At 41.7% G+C, this 19,384-nt stretch overlaps 1 protein-coding gene across 1 annotated transcript; it reads right to left on the bottom strand.

The window, feature by feature from the left end:
- Positions 1 to 2,616: 2,616 nt before the first annotated feature.
- On the bottom strand, positions 2,617 to 19,350 carry hivep3a (HIVEP zinc finger 3a). The gene is made up of 6 exons (XM_042507138.1): positions 15,435 to 19,350; positions 13,591 to 13,769; positions 10,285 to 10,454; positions 10,128 to 10,202; positions 7,335 to 7,957; positions 2,617 to 3,580 (listed from the first exon to the last, which is right to left on the bottom strand). Exons 1-6 carry the CDS (start codon positions 19,266 to 19,268, stop codon positions 3,059 to 3,061), a joined length of 5,403 nt encoding a protein of 1,800 aa, XP_042363072.1. The 5' UTR covers positions 19,269 to 19,350; the 3' UTR covers positions 2,617 to 3,058.
- Between the last annotated feature and the right edge of the window lie 34 nt (positions 19,351 to 19,384).

Here is a 19,384-nt window from a genome sequence, read left to right as displayed (position 1 = left end):
AAGAGCAAAGTCAAACACACAATGAAAATAAGTAAAAAAGTCAATCAATAAAAGCAGGCTGTAATTCTGATTCTTAATAAAGTTTCCATCCTGGGAAGTGGATTAAAACATCGAGGTAGAATCTGAGCATAGCCACAGGGTGGTTCCACAATCATCATCACACTATTTGCAGCTTTCAGGACAAACTAAACTAGGCTTTTCTGGGCTTTTCTTTAATATAGCTGGAATTAAGTTGAATTGTAAAGAATAGGAAAAAGAAAGGCAAGCTGTAGCATAAAAGAATAAATAAATAAGGTTCAGTTAACAACCTTGACAGAGGTAGCACTTTTAATCCTGTTGTTGCAGTGGATATGTACTGAAAAGTAGTTATTAAATGCAGAAAATGTATTTTAAGGCCACAAAGGTGCATTTTGCTCTAATTAAGGTCCATACAACTAAGCGAATACTTTTAAACATGCAGGATTTTTTAAAAATTATCCATGTACTATAATGCTGTGGTGCTCATTTGATATTTGCAAACATTTCAACAGCAACATCACTTTCAAGGATTAAGCATCCTTAATTCTCTAGATAATCCACAGAACACACTGCAAATTTTTCAGTGTTAGTTACCTTGGCAACTGAGCTCCATGACAAGTTAGCGTGCTAGCCTGCTAATCCTGCTTTGTGATACGAAGGACACGCCATCGCTCTGCGCACAAAATTCCCCTTTTAAAATCAAGCTCTAAAAACGAATATATCTTAATATTATTTTCTACTTTTCTGACTTAATTTTTCAACCAACATCAATTCTAATCATAAATATCATATCTATTTTCAGAATTCTAACCCTTTAAATACAAGGTTTTTGTCATGATGCCACAATGTTTTAGATTAAAAACAAATAAACAAAAACAATGATTTTTTTCAATATACTACATGCTAAGTAGATTGTTATTATTTTCATTAGTAGTAGTAGTAGTAGTAGTATTGTTATTTTGATTATCACAATCTGGGATATGTTAATTTTTGCAGCAACACTAATTGTGACAGTGCACCTAGTGGAAATAGCATATATTTTCTCCATGTGCCAAATATAGTAAATATGATGTCACCTGGTGGAAAATAGTAAAAATTATAAATTCCAAGGCAAAAGCCCAGAATTACACCCAGAAATAATACAATGCATGTTTTTATGCTTTGATGACTGTGTGATCAAAAATTGCAGTTTGTATGGGTTTCAATGGTGCATTTTTTAAACTTAAAGTATGTATTTAACTATTTTATTTCCACAGTGTATTTTAAACATATTGTAGGATCTGAACAGGAAATTCCAAGATTAAACAAAAATATACAATTTTTCCAAAATGTATGCCATATGCATGAACAGCTAACATTATCAAAAAAAAAAAAAAAGATTGAAAAGCTTATGAAATGTACCAAACAGTCCCTAAGGGTTAAAAAGGTGATATGTGTACATGCTCCAAACTAATGGAGGGCAGCATTAACCCTCCAAATCAATTACTAAGAGGGATGGGCAACACAACGTAAAATCCAGTCAAAATAACACTGCCTCTAATTGCCTAATTTTCAACTAGGAAACAGGAAATCAAGGACATAAAAGATCACTGAACTTTTATGTCGCTTGAGAGATCGCAGGTATCTCAAAACAGCAAAAGCTTATACTGGACTTAACTTCCTTGTCCTGTCATGTTGGACTGAGGACAGACTGGACAAGACAGTGACTCACCTCTGGCAGTGGGTCTTCATGACAGGTCAGGCTGGTGCTGGTTAGCATGCTCATTTCAGTGGATATCTCTGCAACACAATACATACATGACTTTGACATAAAGCACTGAAATTGTTACTTATTATTTTGTTGATATTGGAAGTTCATTTTCTCAATGTTTTAATCAAAAATTCTACACTGTACATCTTTAAAGCTCAGTAAAAAATGAGCAGATAAGATAAAAAATACGGAGGTTAATTAATAATAACCTCAATAATTTTTCAAAATAAAACCAAAAAAACGACTAACTTTTCCAATTTCTCAATTTTGTGCTCAATCAAAAAAATGGAAAAAAACAGATATCGAGGGTGGTCGGTAGGTTGTTTTGTAACTTAGGTGACCTGACCCTTTAACTACAACTAAAAAACTTTGCATTGCTTATCAGATTTTCATGTCTAAATATGATTTCCCTACCTTCAGGGGCCACTCCGCAAGGAAAGAAGAACAAGAACTCACAAACCACACATGGAGCACAGTTTTAATATAAATCTGTAAAAATGAGAAGTTTAATGGTAAACATGAAAATGACAGAGTGATTGTATCATTTATAAAAGCAACAACACAAAAATACATGTATCTGTATATGAAAAAAAACTGTACCGTAGCTACCATGTACGTGAAACAGGTTTCCTCTGGATATCAAAGTGTTTGTCAGTGCACTCCAAATGTTTTGATCTGAAACTTCTTTTCCTGAAGACATTAGAAAAGGAGGTGATCGTAACCCTGCTTCTTTGAACACAAACAAAGACAACAACAACAACAAAAATCTGACAAATAATAATAATAATAACAATAATAATAATAATAATAATAATCACAGCCTTTTAAGAAGAATGACATTTCAAACCACAATCTCGACATAAAATTGCACTTCAAAATACTGGTTGGGGTGAATAAATATTTGTAGTACCTTTCTATATCCATTTTGGTAATACAGTACATTAACACAGCAATAGTATATTAGAGCTGTCAAAGGGGTTAATAGGGAAACTGATTAAAACTTTGTCTATTTTCATTCCAGCTGCTTTTGCATATTGTACAGAATTTGCATAATAGCACATAAATAAATTAACACCGATGACATCAAACAAGAGGGTAAAAAAAGATTTACAAAACATACTGCATATCTAACATAGTGTCTGTATATATATTATTCATATAATTACATCATAGCATCATTCAGAAGCGGTGCTCAAGTGCTCTTGCCTTTCCTCCGTCTCCGAACCAGTGCTGTTTTTACAGACGCTGGTTTTCAGTCTTTTGCACTGTCCCTTCAGACTCTCCCTCCTATCAGAGTTGTGTCTGGGAGGAAAGAGCCTTTTTTTGGCCTTGGGTGGTCTCGGGGTAAACACTCCTCTCTGTAACATCTGTGCTGACCTCCGGGTGCCTCGTCTCTGTCCCGGGACTCGACGGTTGTTGGGAGCATCCTCGGGTGTTTCTGCGTGATAAAGCGTCTGATTGGCTGCTTCCCTCTGTTGCTTCGGGCTCCTTCGGGCTGGCTCCACTGCTGGGCGACGTCTCTTTGAGAGTATCCTGGCGCTGCAGCAGAGGGAACCTCCCCCTCGGAGCATCGCTCAGTCTCCAGGATGTCCCTGCAGGGCTGGTTGTGGCTGCGATGGGGCTGCTCACCAGGCTGTACACAGGGAGTGTGGACCTGGGCTGAATCATGTGAATCCCCCCAATGGGAATCAGGAGGTTTGGGGCCCTGCTTGGCTGCTGGGAGTGCAGAGGGAGGTGACTCAGGAGGTTGTGGGCTCCTCGAGGCCGTGTGGGATGTGGGCTGATGTGGGTCAGACCAACCTCATCCATACACTACAACAACAAAAAGATGAAATGAATAGTTCTGCTGAAGAAACCAGGTCACTTCATCAGCAAAATGAATAGGACACAGCAGAGACAACACAGAAGGCCAATGAGACAGATTTAAAAGGGCAATAAGTAGGATTTTTAAAGTGCTGTAGCCAACTATGATCATAACTGTTGAGGCTGTGGATCAATAGCAATGACTCAACCATTACATGGCCTTGGTGCTGAGAAAACAACTTTTAAAAGCAGAGTTCTGGCGAGGTGCTGTGAGTTAGTGACCAGACATATTAGCTATGAAAATGAAAAAGTCTTGTTCATGAGCAATATGAGCACATTTTAATTATCAAAGTAATAACATTGTGCCAACGTGGTAAGTTTGACTTGATATTTCTTTGGGGGGGGGGTAATTCCCCTGTAGCTGCCTCTGATGTGCTTGTTTGGCATTTCATAAGCAGCTGAAGTTGCTTTTAAAATGAGACTATTTACCTTTTGCTAAACCGTGGCGTTTAAATGGTTAAAATACAGCCTAAGACTTAAGTGAAATTACCTTTGTTTTCTGTGATTCTCTTAAGTCAGTAACTTTTAAGAGGGGAACTATGTTATTTTTCAATCTTGGTCGCTGTTTTCCTGTGTTTTTGTGTTTAAGTTACACGTGGAGACAACATTTTTGAAATAAAAGTATATAAAGAGAGATTGCTGCAGCTGGCAGGGGCGAAACAGGCTGCAATGTAATTCCTATGGGCAATTTTCACCATCAGTTTGCATCCACTAAAAGTGCTTGTTTTTGCCACTGACGGACTCAGATTGTAAGCATCTGATAACATCAGGAAAAGAGACAGAAAAATAAAACATTTTTCCGTTCCTTTTGCGTGTTCCGGTCTGTTTTGTATCAAAGATGCGCCAATGAAAAGCCTCGTATTGAAATATTGTGAGAAGTGAGAATTGGAGAGAGGAGTGCCAATTATAGATTGGTTTGTTTGATTAGTCTAGCTTTAAAAAATGTCCATGTCATTAAGCTGATTTTGATTTTTTTAGAAGTCTGTGAGGTTTCAGAACAAGACATCTCCTTTAGTGAGACTTGATTGGACGCTAAAACAAACAGACAGGATTGAGGGAAAGGTAAACAAACACATTACTTTTTCTGTAAGATCCTCTTCACAATGTTGTCAAACACTTTTACCAACAATCTGAGCCTGTCAATGGCAAAAACCAGCACTTTTAGTAGATGTGAACTGAGGGTGCACCTGCCCCTAATGGTTACATTGTAGCCTTCATGAATGGTGTTAAGGCTCCTTCTGTGCCTCCAGCTCCTGGATTTGCCCAAATCTGCTAGGTGATGGGAAATTACACTTTTCGCATTACCTGGCAGATTTTGCTTATGGCCTTGGTGGGGAGGTCCTGAAGCTGCCACCAGAGGGATGCCATAATGCCATTTCACTGCACACACTCCCCACTCTGCAGTGACACAAACCTGGTTGACAATTTGAAAAGTATGCCTTTAAGTATTAGGATTTCTAATGGTGCGCAAAATAATATTGAAACAATCATATGACTAAAACTAGAATTACCGCCCTGCAGTTGTATGCATCTATGAACCAGTCAAGTTGCAGTGACTGTTTACATCGATGTCTGTCCAGACACATATGTAGCCATGGCAGTTTACAATAATTCAAAATATGAATGTCAGAAGATCTATACAATCAGCACATTTTCAAGGTGGCCAACCAAGATCAGTGTCACCAGTTCAGTATGTGGCCAAATGTCTTCCCTGCTGAGTTATGGAGTTGAATAATGGACAGAAACGTGTTTATGCAGAACATTATGATGTCATAGTGAAAGTTATCTTTGACCTTTTGGATATAAAATGCCATCACTTCATTATTTTATTGTAAACATTTGGGTGAAATTTTGTTTTAATTTGTGTATGAATTCTTCAGTTTTGGCCAGCACATGTTTTTTTTCAAAATCACAGTGACCTTTGAACACCAAAATCTAAAGTTCTTCATGAGTCCAAGTGGACCTTTGTGCCAAATTTTAAGAAATTTCCTTAAGGTGTTGTTGAGAAATTGGGCTCATGAGAATCACAGACGAGGTCACAGTGACCTTTGACTATCGAAATAAGTCAGTGTATAAATAAGTCGGTGCCAAATTTGAAGAAATTCCCTTCAGGCAGTCTTGAGATATCGCAGACAAATGGGTGGACAACCCGAATATATTATGCTTTTTGCCATGGCTATTGCCAACGTGGAGGCATATAAATATGGGCGTATGAGAAAGGATAAAGATGGTACTTTAAATTTAAATATATATTCACATAATATATGTTCAAATCAAATATTTAGGTATATAAAAATGGCTCCCCTTACCAAATACACCCAGTTTACAGGTGTAGCTACGATGTAAACAGAAACGTCTGTGTGCAGATGTGAAAAACAACCCTGTAGAGAATCTACTCCTATGAGACCTATAAGTGTGAGGAGGAAGTGGTGAGGTCACACCATAACATAACCACAGGTTTGGAGGAGACATGTTTCTTTTATTTGATGAGGGTGAACTGAGATATTCACCCAGGGTGTTTTCGTCGTCGACATGTGGTTCCAATCTTCGGTATTTAACGATCGACCAGCTTCTCGTTTTATCAGCGGCTGCCCAGGGAAAACATGTTGTGTCTATTTGGGAGCTCTCCCGCATTATTTTAAGGTTGGGAGCTGCAGGCTCGGTTTGAGCGATATAAAACAAGAGAGATGCCTTTCCTTCCTTTTCCAATAAATGTGCGACTTTAAAATAACCTCATATGTACCAGCCTATCTATATTTGTTCTAGATGTTGACTTACTGGGATTTAACGGAGCCACACAAGATTAGCTTTGTGAGGCAAAAGCTGATTTATTTTAAACTGCCGGCTAAACTAACAGAGATGGATCAAGTCACAGGTGAGTGAAGACTGCGGTTTGAACAAATGCCACGGTTTGACCAGCGTTAATAATACACGCGACAAAAAGAGAGCATCATGACAGAATAAGACCTAAAAACAATGGCTGTTAGGTAATACGTAGAAAACTAACCAATAAGCTGCGGAAGATGTCACAGTTGGCCTCATACAAGAAACATAATATACGAACAGATTTTCTTTTATTTTTGCTCGTAACCAGGATTTGTTCTTATTTTGTTGGTATCCACTGATTTTGGGGATTCACCAGTGTTTTCTTATTTTTGCTTTTCCCTTGGGTAAGAAAATTTTTTACAGGTGGTCGAGAGCACTTTTACCAGGATAAAAGAAAAACATCTCGCTTTTACAGTTCACAAATTGTTATCCAACACATGCAAAGATAAGTTTTACATTTGAGGAACATTTAATTAATGCATGAATATCACTTACTCAAATTCAGTTGAGGTTTTAAAGTATTTATAATGACTGGATTATTAAATTTCAGGGCTAAAGAGCTAGGGCTCAGGGCTACGGCATTGATCCCAGTTACTGTCATTGCAGTTGCTATGCCAGAGTCCTTGCACACAACACAAAACCTGCCATAATATAGTGTTTAGGGGGCGTTACCTGTGCTAATAGGTGACTTACGATCAAGTGGGATTCATCACTGAGCACACCTTGGTAAGAGCAGATTTGAGTGGTTAAGATCTGGAGTTGACTTCTCTTATTTTTTCTCTTACCAGAAAATTAAGAGAAGATAACAGACAAATACAAGAGAGAGTTGCTGTATGAGGCCCATTGTTTTTCTGAAGCAAAAGCTGAAGTGACTCACCCGTCTCGCTGTAGACGGTCGGTCTCTTGGGTGCAGACAGGCTTGACAATGAGCAGAAGTGTCTGCCAGGGAGCCTAGAGGCCCAGAGGACTCCGATCCATGGGACTGGACTATTACAGGGGAAAGTCCTCTAACAGGGGACACTGGTCTCAGAGCGGAGGTGGAGATGTGACAGCTGGATGGGGAGGGGGAGGAAGGGGGAGCAGGGGACTGGTGAGGCCTGGGTGACGGGCTGCGAGGTGGGGACAGCTCTCTCTGTGGAATCAGGGGTTGAGGACTCGGAGAGTGGCAGCCTCTGGAGGATGCAGATGCTGAGGCGTCAAAGCGTCTGCGGGCGAACAGAGCCCTCCGCACGCTGGCCGAGCTCCTCTGTGTTGAATCCTTGGGGGCAAGCGGGACGGATCGGCTGGGTTCAGACTGCGACGGCGGGCCTCCTGGATGAGATTTCTCACTATCAGAAGAGGCAGTGTGGGAGCTGTCAGCCGCCTTGGACCTGTTGTCTTCAACACGTCTGCCATCTTTGTCCCTTGCATTGTCATCCTCATCATGTCCGTGTCTCCCCAGATCGGTGCACAGACGATCTTTTTGTTTATCTGGGGGAACTGAACGTTCTTCACAAACTCCTAAGGACAGAACAAAAAGTCTCTTTTCAACACAATTTATTACGCAAGCAACCAACTCCATTCTTTAGTTAAAACAAGTCAATATCAAACTGACACCTTCTCAGGATCTATGAGTAAGACAGCAGTGGGAGACTGATTTAGACAGGATGATGAGTGGGATGAAGTTTTAGACAGAATCCTCTCCTCCTCCATTTGTGTCCTTCATGGCCTGATTCAGCTTGAGCTCATTCATTGAATATACTGGTACAAAGTTGGGCAAAAATCAAATCTGGTCCTCTATGCAACAGATGCAAGCAGGCTTTGCTACATTAATACAAATCACCCCACATTATTCAATTTCTGTAAGTCAATTTTTGACTCTATGTAAAAAGCAGGGGTAGGAAAAAATAAGTGTGTACTTCTTCCTACTCCTTTAAAAAAGGAGTATTTTAGTTTAAGTGGCTTGAATATTTGTTATAGAGATTGATGTGTAGGTTTCGTATAGATGTTTTCAGGTCCCTGAAACGCTGTTGTCTTGTGGACGGAAGGCCAAACCTCAACAAAAGTGTATTGTTTCATGCAAGAACCGTAGCCTTGTAAATGACCCCCAATATTTCACCAGGGGAGCCAGTAGATGGACCATGATCCCTCCTGACCCCCACTTGAGGGCGGCACCAGGCAGTGGGAGAGAGAAGAGGGTGTATCAAACCTTAACTAGCTATACTTATCACTTGTCTTCTTGTTTACATGAAAACAACAAAAATAAAGTTTATTTAAAAAAAACAACATTTCAATTTCAACATTTCAACATTTCAAGCAGTCTGATATTAGTCAGTCATCTATTGTACATGAAACAGAGATGACTATTTAATTTGAACTATTTTTTTGTCTAAAATTATCTTATTTTCAATTAAATTTCACAATGTGTTATTCAAGTCTTAACTTTCCGAACTGCACCAATGTGAAGACATGTCCTGGAAGTAATATGGACCTGTAGTGGTTTAAGTGTGATGTGTTGTGTCTAGTTAGTGCCATTCAAATACATTTTTTCCATGGGTGTAGCATACAAGAGCCTCTCCCACGTTTCTCACCGCAACCATTCTCCCACATATCTCCCAACGCCAGAGATCTTGATATGCTGCTAACCAATATTTACATTTCTCTTCAAACAAATGTGAAATGTTGAAGCTCAATCAAAGTGACAAAGTCTGTAAGCCAACAGAATTGTTGCACTGTTTGAGGCTATATATCAATTCAAATGTCCAACTGAAATCACAAAAACTGGGTTTTGCAGGCTACGTAGTTGGTTTGCTATGTAGCCTGCTAATGTTTTCCCCCAGTGGATATTTGTTGCAAAATCAGTAAAAAGGAGCACAGGACATGTAATTTACAAAGCAGTGCTGTACTACAAACAAAAAATTCAGTTTAATTTCAGGTGGACCATGTTTTAATATAGTTTTTAGCAAAAGTTTCAATTAGGCTTGTATGCTATCACAGTGTTAAAGCATATCAGAGTATGTAAAAAAATCCTGTTTTTTTCAATACCATTATAAATACAGGCACTCCCCTTTCTATTAAAATCATTGTATGTATTGCACAGCATGCACCACCAGAGCTCAGTCTCCGGTCTCTACTGGTGGAACAGGCAGCTGAGCTGAAAAGATACTGCAAAATCTAGTGGTGGAGGGACAAGTTATAGGACTGTAAACAGCCAGCAATGGCAAAGAGAAATCACAGGGAGAAACAGCATATTTTCACATTTAACTGAGTGAATTAAAAAATTATTTTGACCAAACCAAAGCTGGTGATTGGTGGAAGAGCGGACTTAAGAACTAGATTACTAACAAAAGTAATCATGACAGTTTAGGTCAGATTCATTTTGTTTCTGTTGAGTTTTAATGAAGTGAGTATCATAAGGTTAACAAAGCAGTTAAGTCTTTTCAGTCTTTTCGTGACCAAGGGAAAGTTGAATTAAAAAGTTGTATTTCTCTGTTTAATGAGGAAAATGGTGTGAGAATATTATTTCTCACATTCTCTCACATTTTGTTGGTTTCTATTGTGTATTTATTAATCTGAAAAACAGACAGCACACCCATACAGATGTTAGAGTGGTTTTCAGAAACATACAGTTCTGGTGTTGGGTTGTAAAAACACCAGCATTCGCACTTTCTTAGTTGTAGAAGCCACATACCTTCATCTGTGCCATCTGGGTAACAACAGGTGTCTTTTCCATGTTCCTCAGATCTCAGGTGTTCAATTAGGCTTCCTGGAAAATACAAAACAAAGTCTGAGCTCATAATTGATGCGCAGCGACAGACATTGCAAACAAACAAAAATCCTTTCCTTACCTTTGGCTTTGAGAGACAGGTTACACTGTTTGCAGCTATATGGTGGGGATTCTGGGATGTGATGGGGGCATTTTTGCAGCACACTGGTGTTCTTGAGGTGGAATCCACAGTCTTCACATTGGCACTTCCCTCCACCTCCACCATGCAGGATTGCATACTTCTCATTTGATCTGCAGGTGTGAAGAGAGCAAGAGTTTTGTCCTCAGAGTTTTTCCCTGTCGGTTGTCTATTGATGCTGCTGCTCTCGGGATGATAGTCACAATCAATATGAGTGTAACTGGAGCTGACAGACAGGCTCCAGGCCCTTCAGCACCTGTAAGCAGCTTTTTAGTGCCTGTATTTATCCAGTGTAAGTACACTATCTGTTTGGCCTTGACTACACAGTGAGCTCACACTGTGGCAGCTGGGCCTGGGGTCCACCCCTCCATGTACACTGAGGGTCCCTCAGCGAGGCACCCACTTCAGCTTCAACAGAGCAGCTTTCATAAGCCAAAACCAGACCCCCACCCTCCCACTGCCTCGTAACCCCATCACAGCTCACACCACCGCTGAGTCTAAACAAGGGGGGAGCCTACGATGTGGCCCAAGGTCCGGGGGTTTGCTGCAGCCGGGCCAATAAAAACAGGCCAGAGAGGGAGGGAAACCCTGGCCCAGACCAGCTGCTGCTCCAAATAAGCATGAAATAACACAGAAAATCAAAACACATTCCTATGACAAACAATCGTTCTGATTATAATCGGCTGTTTTTTCTACTATTTTCACTACAGGCTGCACGGCTGGATAAACTCGGCAGGTATCATAAACGGTGGCTTTTAGTCTCGAAAAACTTTCAAGTTAATGAAAGAGCAACACTTTACCATCACGGCAGGACACTATACTCCTTATACTGCGCTATAAAGCACCATTGGGCTTTTCATCAAGCACTTATTCACACCCAAGACTGGAGGTATCTTCCCTCTTCCCTCAACCGAAGAAAAAAAAGGCAATGTTCGACTAGCTTGCAGCCTCAGTTTTGGTCTTTTTGTCCCTCAGACAGACTGAACAGACAGCGAGGGAGAAAGCGAGCAGGCGTGAGGATGACTCACTCTTTTAGGAAGGCTGTGAGGAGCGTCAACATGAGTCACAACAGGGATTTGTTCACAGACACACTCCCCAAACCAAAAAGAGACACACAGATGGCACCTCTCTGCACTCGCCTGCATCGCAGCAGTGTTTTTTTCGGATGGGTATCAGAAGTACTGAGCGTGTCTGGTTTAACCTCCCCGCAAATTAATTTGAGAAGACGTGTGTGTGAGTGTGTGTGTATGTGTGCGCTCCTATTAAGACAGAGAAATAACAGAATTGTGTCCAAATAAATTCACATCTTACATGTTTGCGTGCTGCCTTTTATCTTCTTCACCATGGACGAAATGACTCCTTCCTGACCTCTGACTATTATTTTACCACTTACAATCCAATAACATGATAAAATATCACGTCTTGAGCAATAAACAGACGAGGGAAAATATACAGCAAGGTGTCCTGAACTACGAGCCTGGGACAAAAGTAAAAAAAAAAAACAAGCAGAGTGGGCTGTGTTTTTCATAGTTAACACATTGTTGGGTCCATATCAGTGAGAGTTATTATCTGGAAATGCAGCATTAGGTAGAAGTATGGTTGCTATAGTAACTTACATTTTAAGAAACCATTTAATATGCTGTGCTGCAAACTGATTGAGAACAGTGGTTAAGCTGAAGGTTGGATGTAGAGTTGGGTCGATTCCCTGTTTTCCAGTCCTATGTATAAGCTTCAAATTTGATTTAATGCAGACCAGTTGAATTGTCAATTTCATGTTTCAATTTTAAATTAAAAAGTAGCCTACATCTGCAGCCTGTGCTGACATCGTCATGGTGCTGGTCCAACATGTATTGATAGTAATCAGCAATATAACAACATGATGACATATTACAATGAAGACACCCTGCAACATCAATGAGATCAAATTTCAGTAGAGATGGGAGAGGCACGGCAGAGCACGCCATGTTTGCTTACACGAAAGTGCATGTGTTTTTTAGGGTGATGAGAAGAGACATTTGGAGTCAATATGGTGACATTTTGGATTTGAAGCTGTCTTATGATGCATGTCCACTATACATAACCAGTTCACCAAAACGTGCACTACCGGTTGCTTGTGGCTGCAGCTTGATTGGCTGCCTTGATGTGAACACCACCTGAATTTCTCACATTGTCTTGGCCTCTCTTTTCGCTGCCAACTTGGTCCGCATTGCAGGTATCCCAGCGTGCTTTGTGCAACAAATTAGTCGCTTCCCATAATCCCTGCAGGGGATGTACCACTAGAGCTGAACTTTTGCTGTACAGCCTGTTTCTATATATTTCTGTTGCTCGCTTTGAAAGTGCGGCCATGGATGAAACACTGCTAATTAATAAAGTTAAATTTAGGAATTATCTTCAAGATGCCTCTTTATTTCACTACAAGAAAACAACATACATGTCAGCTGGCTTGTGAGAATTCACCAGGGAGCTAAAAGTTTCTGGGAGGCTAAATGACCATCGCTAATAACAAACAAGCTACTTTCTGTTTGTTAGATTAAATAATTTCTAGTAAATATTACAATAAATGAGCATGCTCACCATCTTTTAACTGTTTACACAACTGATCTCAAACGTTGATGTTACGCCATGTAACGTGGGGAGCGACTACTGAGTCAAGTGCATAAAATTCTTTAAACTGTCCCAGCTTTAATATCAAACCTGTTTGAAAACATTTATACCAACCCAACCCTAGTAAAGATATTTCTTTGAGGTGTAATGTACAGATATAAGACATAACCAGCGAATAAAAAAGTACTTTTACAGCAATTACACACAAAAGAAATAGACTTTCTGCCCATTACAATTACATTGCATTGCCTGCATTATGGTCTCACCCTTTACTGAATAATGCTTTTTTTTTTTTTTTTTTACATCTTCTGCTCATTTCATTAGTGTCAGAGTATGAAACGTGCTGCCGTTTCATGTGAATGGCTGTCATGGTTGTTGTAAATGAATCTCTGCAGGCGCAAAGGAAGCTAGGTAGTTTCCTGGCTTTGGCCCCTCAACAGATGGGCTCTGTTGGTGCAGACAGCCAACCCTTGGCCCCTCCAACATGGTGGACAGACAAATGGTTTCCACAACATACCACAATATGTGACGCAAGCCCTCCACACTGTTAGTAATGAGGGATTTAATGCTGTAAATATAGACAGCATGTCACCCGTACACTTAATGTCATTAGCATCTTACACATTGCTGAGCTGTAATACTCACCCTCTCTCAGAGGTCCAAGCTTCAGGAGGTTGTTTATTCCTGGAGCATGACTGCACTTCCTCCTCGTTCTTCTTCTCTTCCTCCCTCTCCGCTTTTCTGTTTGAGCTGTTGTCTTCTGCTGACTGCTGTCCCTTCTTTGCTCCCTCGTGGTCTATGCAGTATGACTGGCTGTTATAGACCTACACCCGAAAGAGACATGGGCAAATTCACCAACTCTGCTCCAGCATGCCCAGGGAGACAAAAGTTGGGAAGTCTCATTGAACGTTGTGTTTGATAGCATTTGTTAAAGCACACATACTGTTTTCCCTTTGGTGTCATTATTGTTAAGATTTTTATACTCATGTTAACATAGGAAAAAGAGAAGAGGCTTGCTATGCTCACCTAGCAAAAATGTAAACCATGCCAGGGAGACCCCTGAATCGATTTAATTTGAAATTAGGCTGGGTTGCACCAATATTTGATTACTTTATAAACCTGTATAAATCATAATTAAACTTAAAATCATGTTAACTTTAATTTAACCAATTAAACCTATTTTTAGACATCAGTTTAGTTTAGTTAAAACTGTCTGCTAGTTGCTGTCATGGATGCTCTTTTTTCTTTGCTGTGCTGTTGATTATTTGACCATACTAGTCCATTACTTTGGCTAAAAAGTTGTAATCACAGGAGGAGAAATTAGACTGTCTCTGCTGAGCCATCATAGGTAACATTAGGCTAGCTCACTGAATTTTTAGCTAGCTAGCTAACAATGTAACATTTTGTTATGGAATATAAGACAGTCGAAAGTAAACAGTCCCCCACCTTTTACTCACTAGCATGCAGATTTTTAGTTTTTGTTTGATTTTATTTGGTTGAGTACGCATCTGCATATTGATTATACTTAATTTTGGTATTGTGGTAGACAACTGGCAATTGATTTGAATAGCGGAGATACGTGAAATCAGAAAACTTTATAACTGTAACGTTTAAGAATCTACAGTCAAGCAAGGTGGTCCGTCCTATCTGATGTTTTTACTGTGCTTATTTTATATACTATGTTGCCTTGCTGGCATCTTTGATAAACAAAATCTACTGGCACAGAAGATACACAATGTACTGCTGTGGACAGGGGCCGCAGTAAAAGTATTTAAGCCACCTTAAAAGACCCATCTAAAAAAAAAGAAAAAACAGTTTAAGTAAATGCTATATTTTTGGGGTTTTTTTTCAAGTCACCTTACACCTCAAACTAATCTAAGCAGCAGCAGACCAGCAACCCCCATATTCTGCAAAGTAAAATTACTGTTTTTGTCAATGAAATCTAGTGGCTTAAAGATAGTTCCCTATCTGAAAGGCCTTGTAAAGCAGTGAAAATAGTCTAAATATAACATACACATCAATTGATTTTAATCTTTTTTGTGGGCTTTTTGCAGGTGGCTAAAAACTAACCAGTTAATGCAGCATTTGCTCAAATCCATTTTATTTAATGAATGTAATACAGGGATTTTCTATACATTAATAAATTTGAATGTACTAAACAGAGAAGAGTTTTCAATAGTATAACAGAGCTCTTCTTAATTTTGGAACCTGGATTTTCTAATTTTAAACCTAGTTTTGCTAAACTCTGATTAGAACTAATCTTAGATAAAATTCATCCTTGTTAGTGCAACCAAGCCTCAGGGTCTACATAAGTTCTTAACTTTGGGCAACAACCATCTAAAGACTTCCATGTCCTTCATTGTTATCAGTCTAATAAATGTGAAATTCTCTTGTGATGTTTTTTTTTGACTCAGATACAGCGCCTGGACTTTTTACACACAGTGCTATTTTACAGATTTAATTGTAATCAGTGATAATGTTGTAATTACCTCAGTGGAGCATGGTCTTTTGTCGACCTCTTGCTCCATTGACTCAGCTGTCCTGACTGACATGGGTGATACGGTGTAGATGGAGGGACTGAGCCTCTGCTTGCAGTGCAACAGAGAGAGAGCCATCTTGCTGGAGAGGCCAGGTGGGTTGGGGTCATAGCCGCTTGTGGACCACGATGAATACACTGAGGGCTTCTGTTCGTCCAGAGTCGAAGGGTTTGGTTTAATGTAGTTCAAATAGCACCAGCTATTACAGGTGCTGGGCAGCAGACTGGGATATGATGGTCCAACATGTGTGATTGGAGAACAAACACTGGGTAGACATGACTGAGTCTCCCTTTTGAGTTCCTGATTGCACGTGTCCACTGGTGCCTTATCAACACATCCCACTTCCCTCTCTCCTTCTTCTTTGACTCGTTTCTGCTGCTGCTGTGACTCAGGCGGGAGCTCTATGCTGTTTGAAGGGGAGAGCATGCGCTTGTTGCCCCCTGAGCCTGATATCCTCAGGCCATCGTCAGACCACAACTGAAGGTCGGGACTCATGTTCCTATGGTTTCTGTATTCAGCTGTTGGGATGCCTATATTGTGTGAAACAGCATCTACCGCTTCCTGGCGCCTCGGGGAAATGGACTGAGAAAATGTGGTGTATATGGCACATGCTAAGGTGAGGGTGTCTGTTTGGAGACGCACTGCTACTGCTGGAGATTCGGCTGGTCTCAGTAACTCCAGACTGGAAGTGATGTGAGGGACAGAATGCTGGATGTGGGAGTGGCTAAGTCGAACCTCTGAATAATCATCATGCAGCAAGGGAATCTCTAGCTTCAGTCCTGTAGACATGGGGAGGTAGTGAGCTCTGGCTGCCCCTGATGGTCCGTGTGTAGGATATGACTGTGGTGCTTGAGGAAGCAGCTGCTCTGTATGTGACCCCTCCTCTTTTACAGGACCTACAGATGGGACTTCTGTGCTGCCTGTTAACTGAATGCTTTGACTTAATTTCCACTGAGAAAAGATCTCTTTACATTGTAATCTCACTGGATTTCGCAGGACCGTATCACCCGATGAAGGAGAAGCAGGGGACCTGCTGCAGTACACAGATGTTGGGCTTGTTTGAGAAGATGTGGTGGAGATGACGTGTTCGGGACTACGCCTGAGTACGGTACACTGCTGCTCCTCTTCCTCTTCATCTGGATCTTTGACAGCAGTGTGTCTCATAAGGAGACACTTTCTTCTTTCCCTCCAGCCAACTGCAGAGCGCTCTGGGGAAAGACAACTATAGTCAAAAGATTTACTGCGGGTCTCAGCCAATACGATGTTTGGTTGTGGGTCATGAGGGGCCTGCTCGGACGCAGAGCGCCTCATCTCTCTATGCTGATGCACCCCGGGAACAGTCAACATGTGAGGAGCTCTTGATCTCCTCAGGGGAGTAGATCCTGCTATATCCATGTCTGGTCTGTTGGACTCTTCAAAGGATGTGGAACGGCTTGATGCGTATGAGGCACTACTGTCCTGACTAGGGCTGCGAGGCAACGATATCGAGTCAAAACTGGATTCTCCAGAGGACTGGGCAGTCTCCGCTAATCGCAAGCGCTTTTTTTTTGGAGGAAGCTTTTCAATGGGGAGTTGGGCTAAAGAGGTGCTTCTCTGTGGCCACTGAAACTCATCAGGTTTCTCTGAATGTTTTGTGTTCGAGGTTGACTCTACTGAGGTTGCCGTGCTCATGTTGGAATCCTCGGTGACCAGTATTTCTGGGACCTGCACGCTGTGTTGACGGACAAGCTTTCGGGTTGTTAGTTTTGTCGACTGTTGGGGTTGTTTCTGAGGCACCAGTTGATATTCTTCATGAGGTGGAGAGTTTTTGGTCACCTCAATGCCTTGACTCTCATTGCACAAAGATTCTTGTTTCTCAAATGAACTAGTATGTTGAATTACTGAACAGGTTTGTAGTGTCGGTCTTCTTGCACCCTCATAACTGATATTGCTTTCATCTTTACACTGTCCTGACAAGAGGGCAGGAGAAGGTAATGAGGGAGAAGAGGGGTCATCAAATTCAAAACTCTCCTCTTTCCTCCTCTTGCGCATGGCTGAAGCCCCTGCTCTGACGGCGTGGTTAATTAGCTGCGAGCACCCCATTTGACTAATCACCACCTCATTTCTAGGATGATGGGCTAAGCACAGGCTTTGCTTGTGTTTCTTATAACCTTCCCAATCTTTGCATCCAGTGCCACAGGCCTCGCACTCATATGGCTGCGGTTGGCTTTGTTTGTGGTCAGGCACGGTGGTAGCGGTGTCAGGGTAAAGTGAATGGCAACCCTCATGTTCCTCTTCGGTTAATTCGGCACCAAGTGGGATTTCAATAGCTGGCTGCCGTCTTAGCATCCCGTAACGACGGGAGGCTGGCGTTCCAGAAGGAGGGCGGTCATCGAAGGACTGAGTTAAGCGGAACTTACTGAGGCTGCCACTGGACGCATCAGTTGAACTAGCTGCAGATGGCATTGAATGACTTCTCACCAAAGGGGCAGTGGATGTTTGGCCAGCTGGCTGCTCCACATTTAAGGATGAATGTTGAAATTTTTCACATGGAACACCCATGGTGATAGAGCCACTGTTTTTATAGCCCAGTTCTCCAGCTTTAGGGCTGTGAATAAGTGTTTCTTTCATAGCAGAACTCTTCTGAGACTCTGAACTATTCTTTCTGGAGAGTGAGAATCTCCTTGGCTTTACACTGTCAATTTTACTGGTGTCCACCACTGCCTCATTGATAGTTATGAGTTTGGTAATATGGTCAATGACCTGCTTCTTGGGGACTGTGAACGGGATGCTTTTGTCCTCCTGACCAGAGGGTTGCTGGTTATGGTGTCGAGACATCCTCTGTAGGTGTCCAAGACGGCCATACTTGCCGAGGATGATCTCTGCGTAGCTTTTGGCACTTGTGTTAGGGGGGCTGTCCTGTGACTGCTCCGTACTTTCAGAGCGAGAGAAATAGCCTGATTCTGTACTGCCTTTACTCCCTAAAATTAGAGATGAGGTCTTTTCATCAGATGAGTCTCGAGGACCATGTTTTCCTCGACTCAGACGTAGGGCCAGTCTCTTTTTCACTGCGTAGGAGTCATCGTTTCCTCCAGTGCAATCTTTGGCCCTGTCAGTTTCATGACTCTTGATTGAGGCTACGCTGCCTTGTCTTTCTGTAAGGGAAGATGACAGCTGTCTGGTTTCATCTTCTGACTCAGTGACTTGCTCCTCTAAAGATCTTGGCTCCCCAAGTGCCAGACCTGCCTTCACCCTGTGGGTGTGCGATTTGCGGTGTTTGTACAAATTACTTTTGGTCTTAAAAGAAAAGCCACATGGGGCACAGGGATAGGGTCTTTCACCTGTGTGGGAGCGAATATGTTTCTGTAGGACACTGGGCTTTGCACAAGCTCGCCCACAGTAAGTACAGACGTACTTGCCTGGTCTCTGAGGCTTACGCTCGCGTTTCTGTTTAGGAGTCCCCTCCTGGGTTTCTGGTTTAGACTGGGTGGGGCCACCTGTTGAGGAAGGTGGAACTCCTGGGGACGAACTTGAAACTGTGGTTGGCGTTTCATGTTTGTGTTCGGGCGCTGTATCTGAGTCAACGCTCTGCCGCTGATGCCTGAGACGTTTACGTTCAGGATGCTGTCTTCTGGACTGTTTGGGTTGCTGTTGTGTGCCATGTGGCTTTGGGGAGCCAGTTTGCTGTTGCCGACGGGGCTGGGAGGGAGAGCTAGGCTGCGGGCCTCGGTGAGGAGACTCTGGTTGACAATGTTCTTGACCTCCGGACTGCTCCCCAGTCGTCAGGCGACTATGCAAGGCCTCCATAAAATGGAAAGGCAGCCTCAGGTAGACACGTGGGATGCGTCTGCCTGTGCCAGGCTACAGAGTTCAAGCCAAATCATTAACTGGATAAAGGGTTTAATCTGAGCGAATTCTGTAAA

This window comes from Plectropomus leopardus, chromosome 18 (assembly GCF_008729295.1).
Source record: "Plectropomus leopardus isolate mb chromosome 18, YSFRI_Pleo_2.0, whole genome shotgun sequence".
Taxonomy (NCBI): domain Eukaryota; kingdom Metazoa; phylum Chordata; class Actinopteri; order Perciformes; family Serranidae; genus Plectropomus; species Plectropomus leopardus.
Note: the sequence above shows the minus strand (reverse complement) of the source record. Positions and strands in the feature narration are given on the sequence as shown.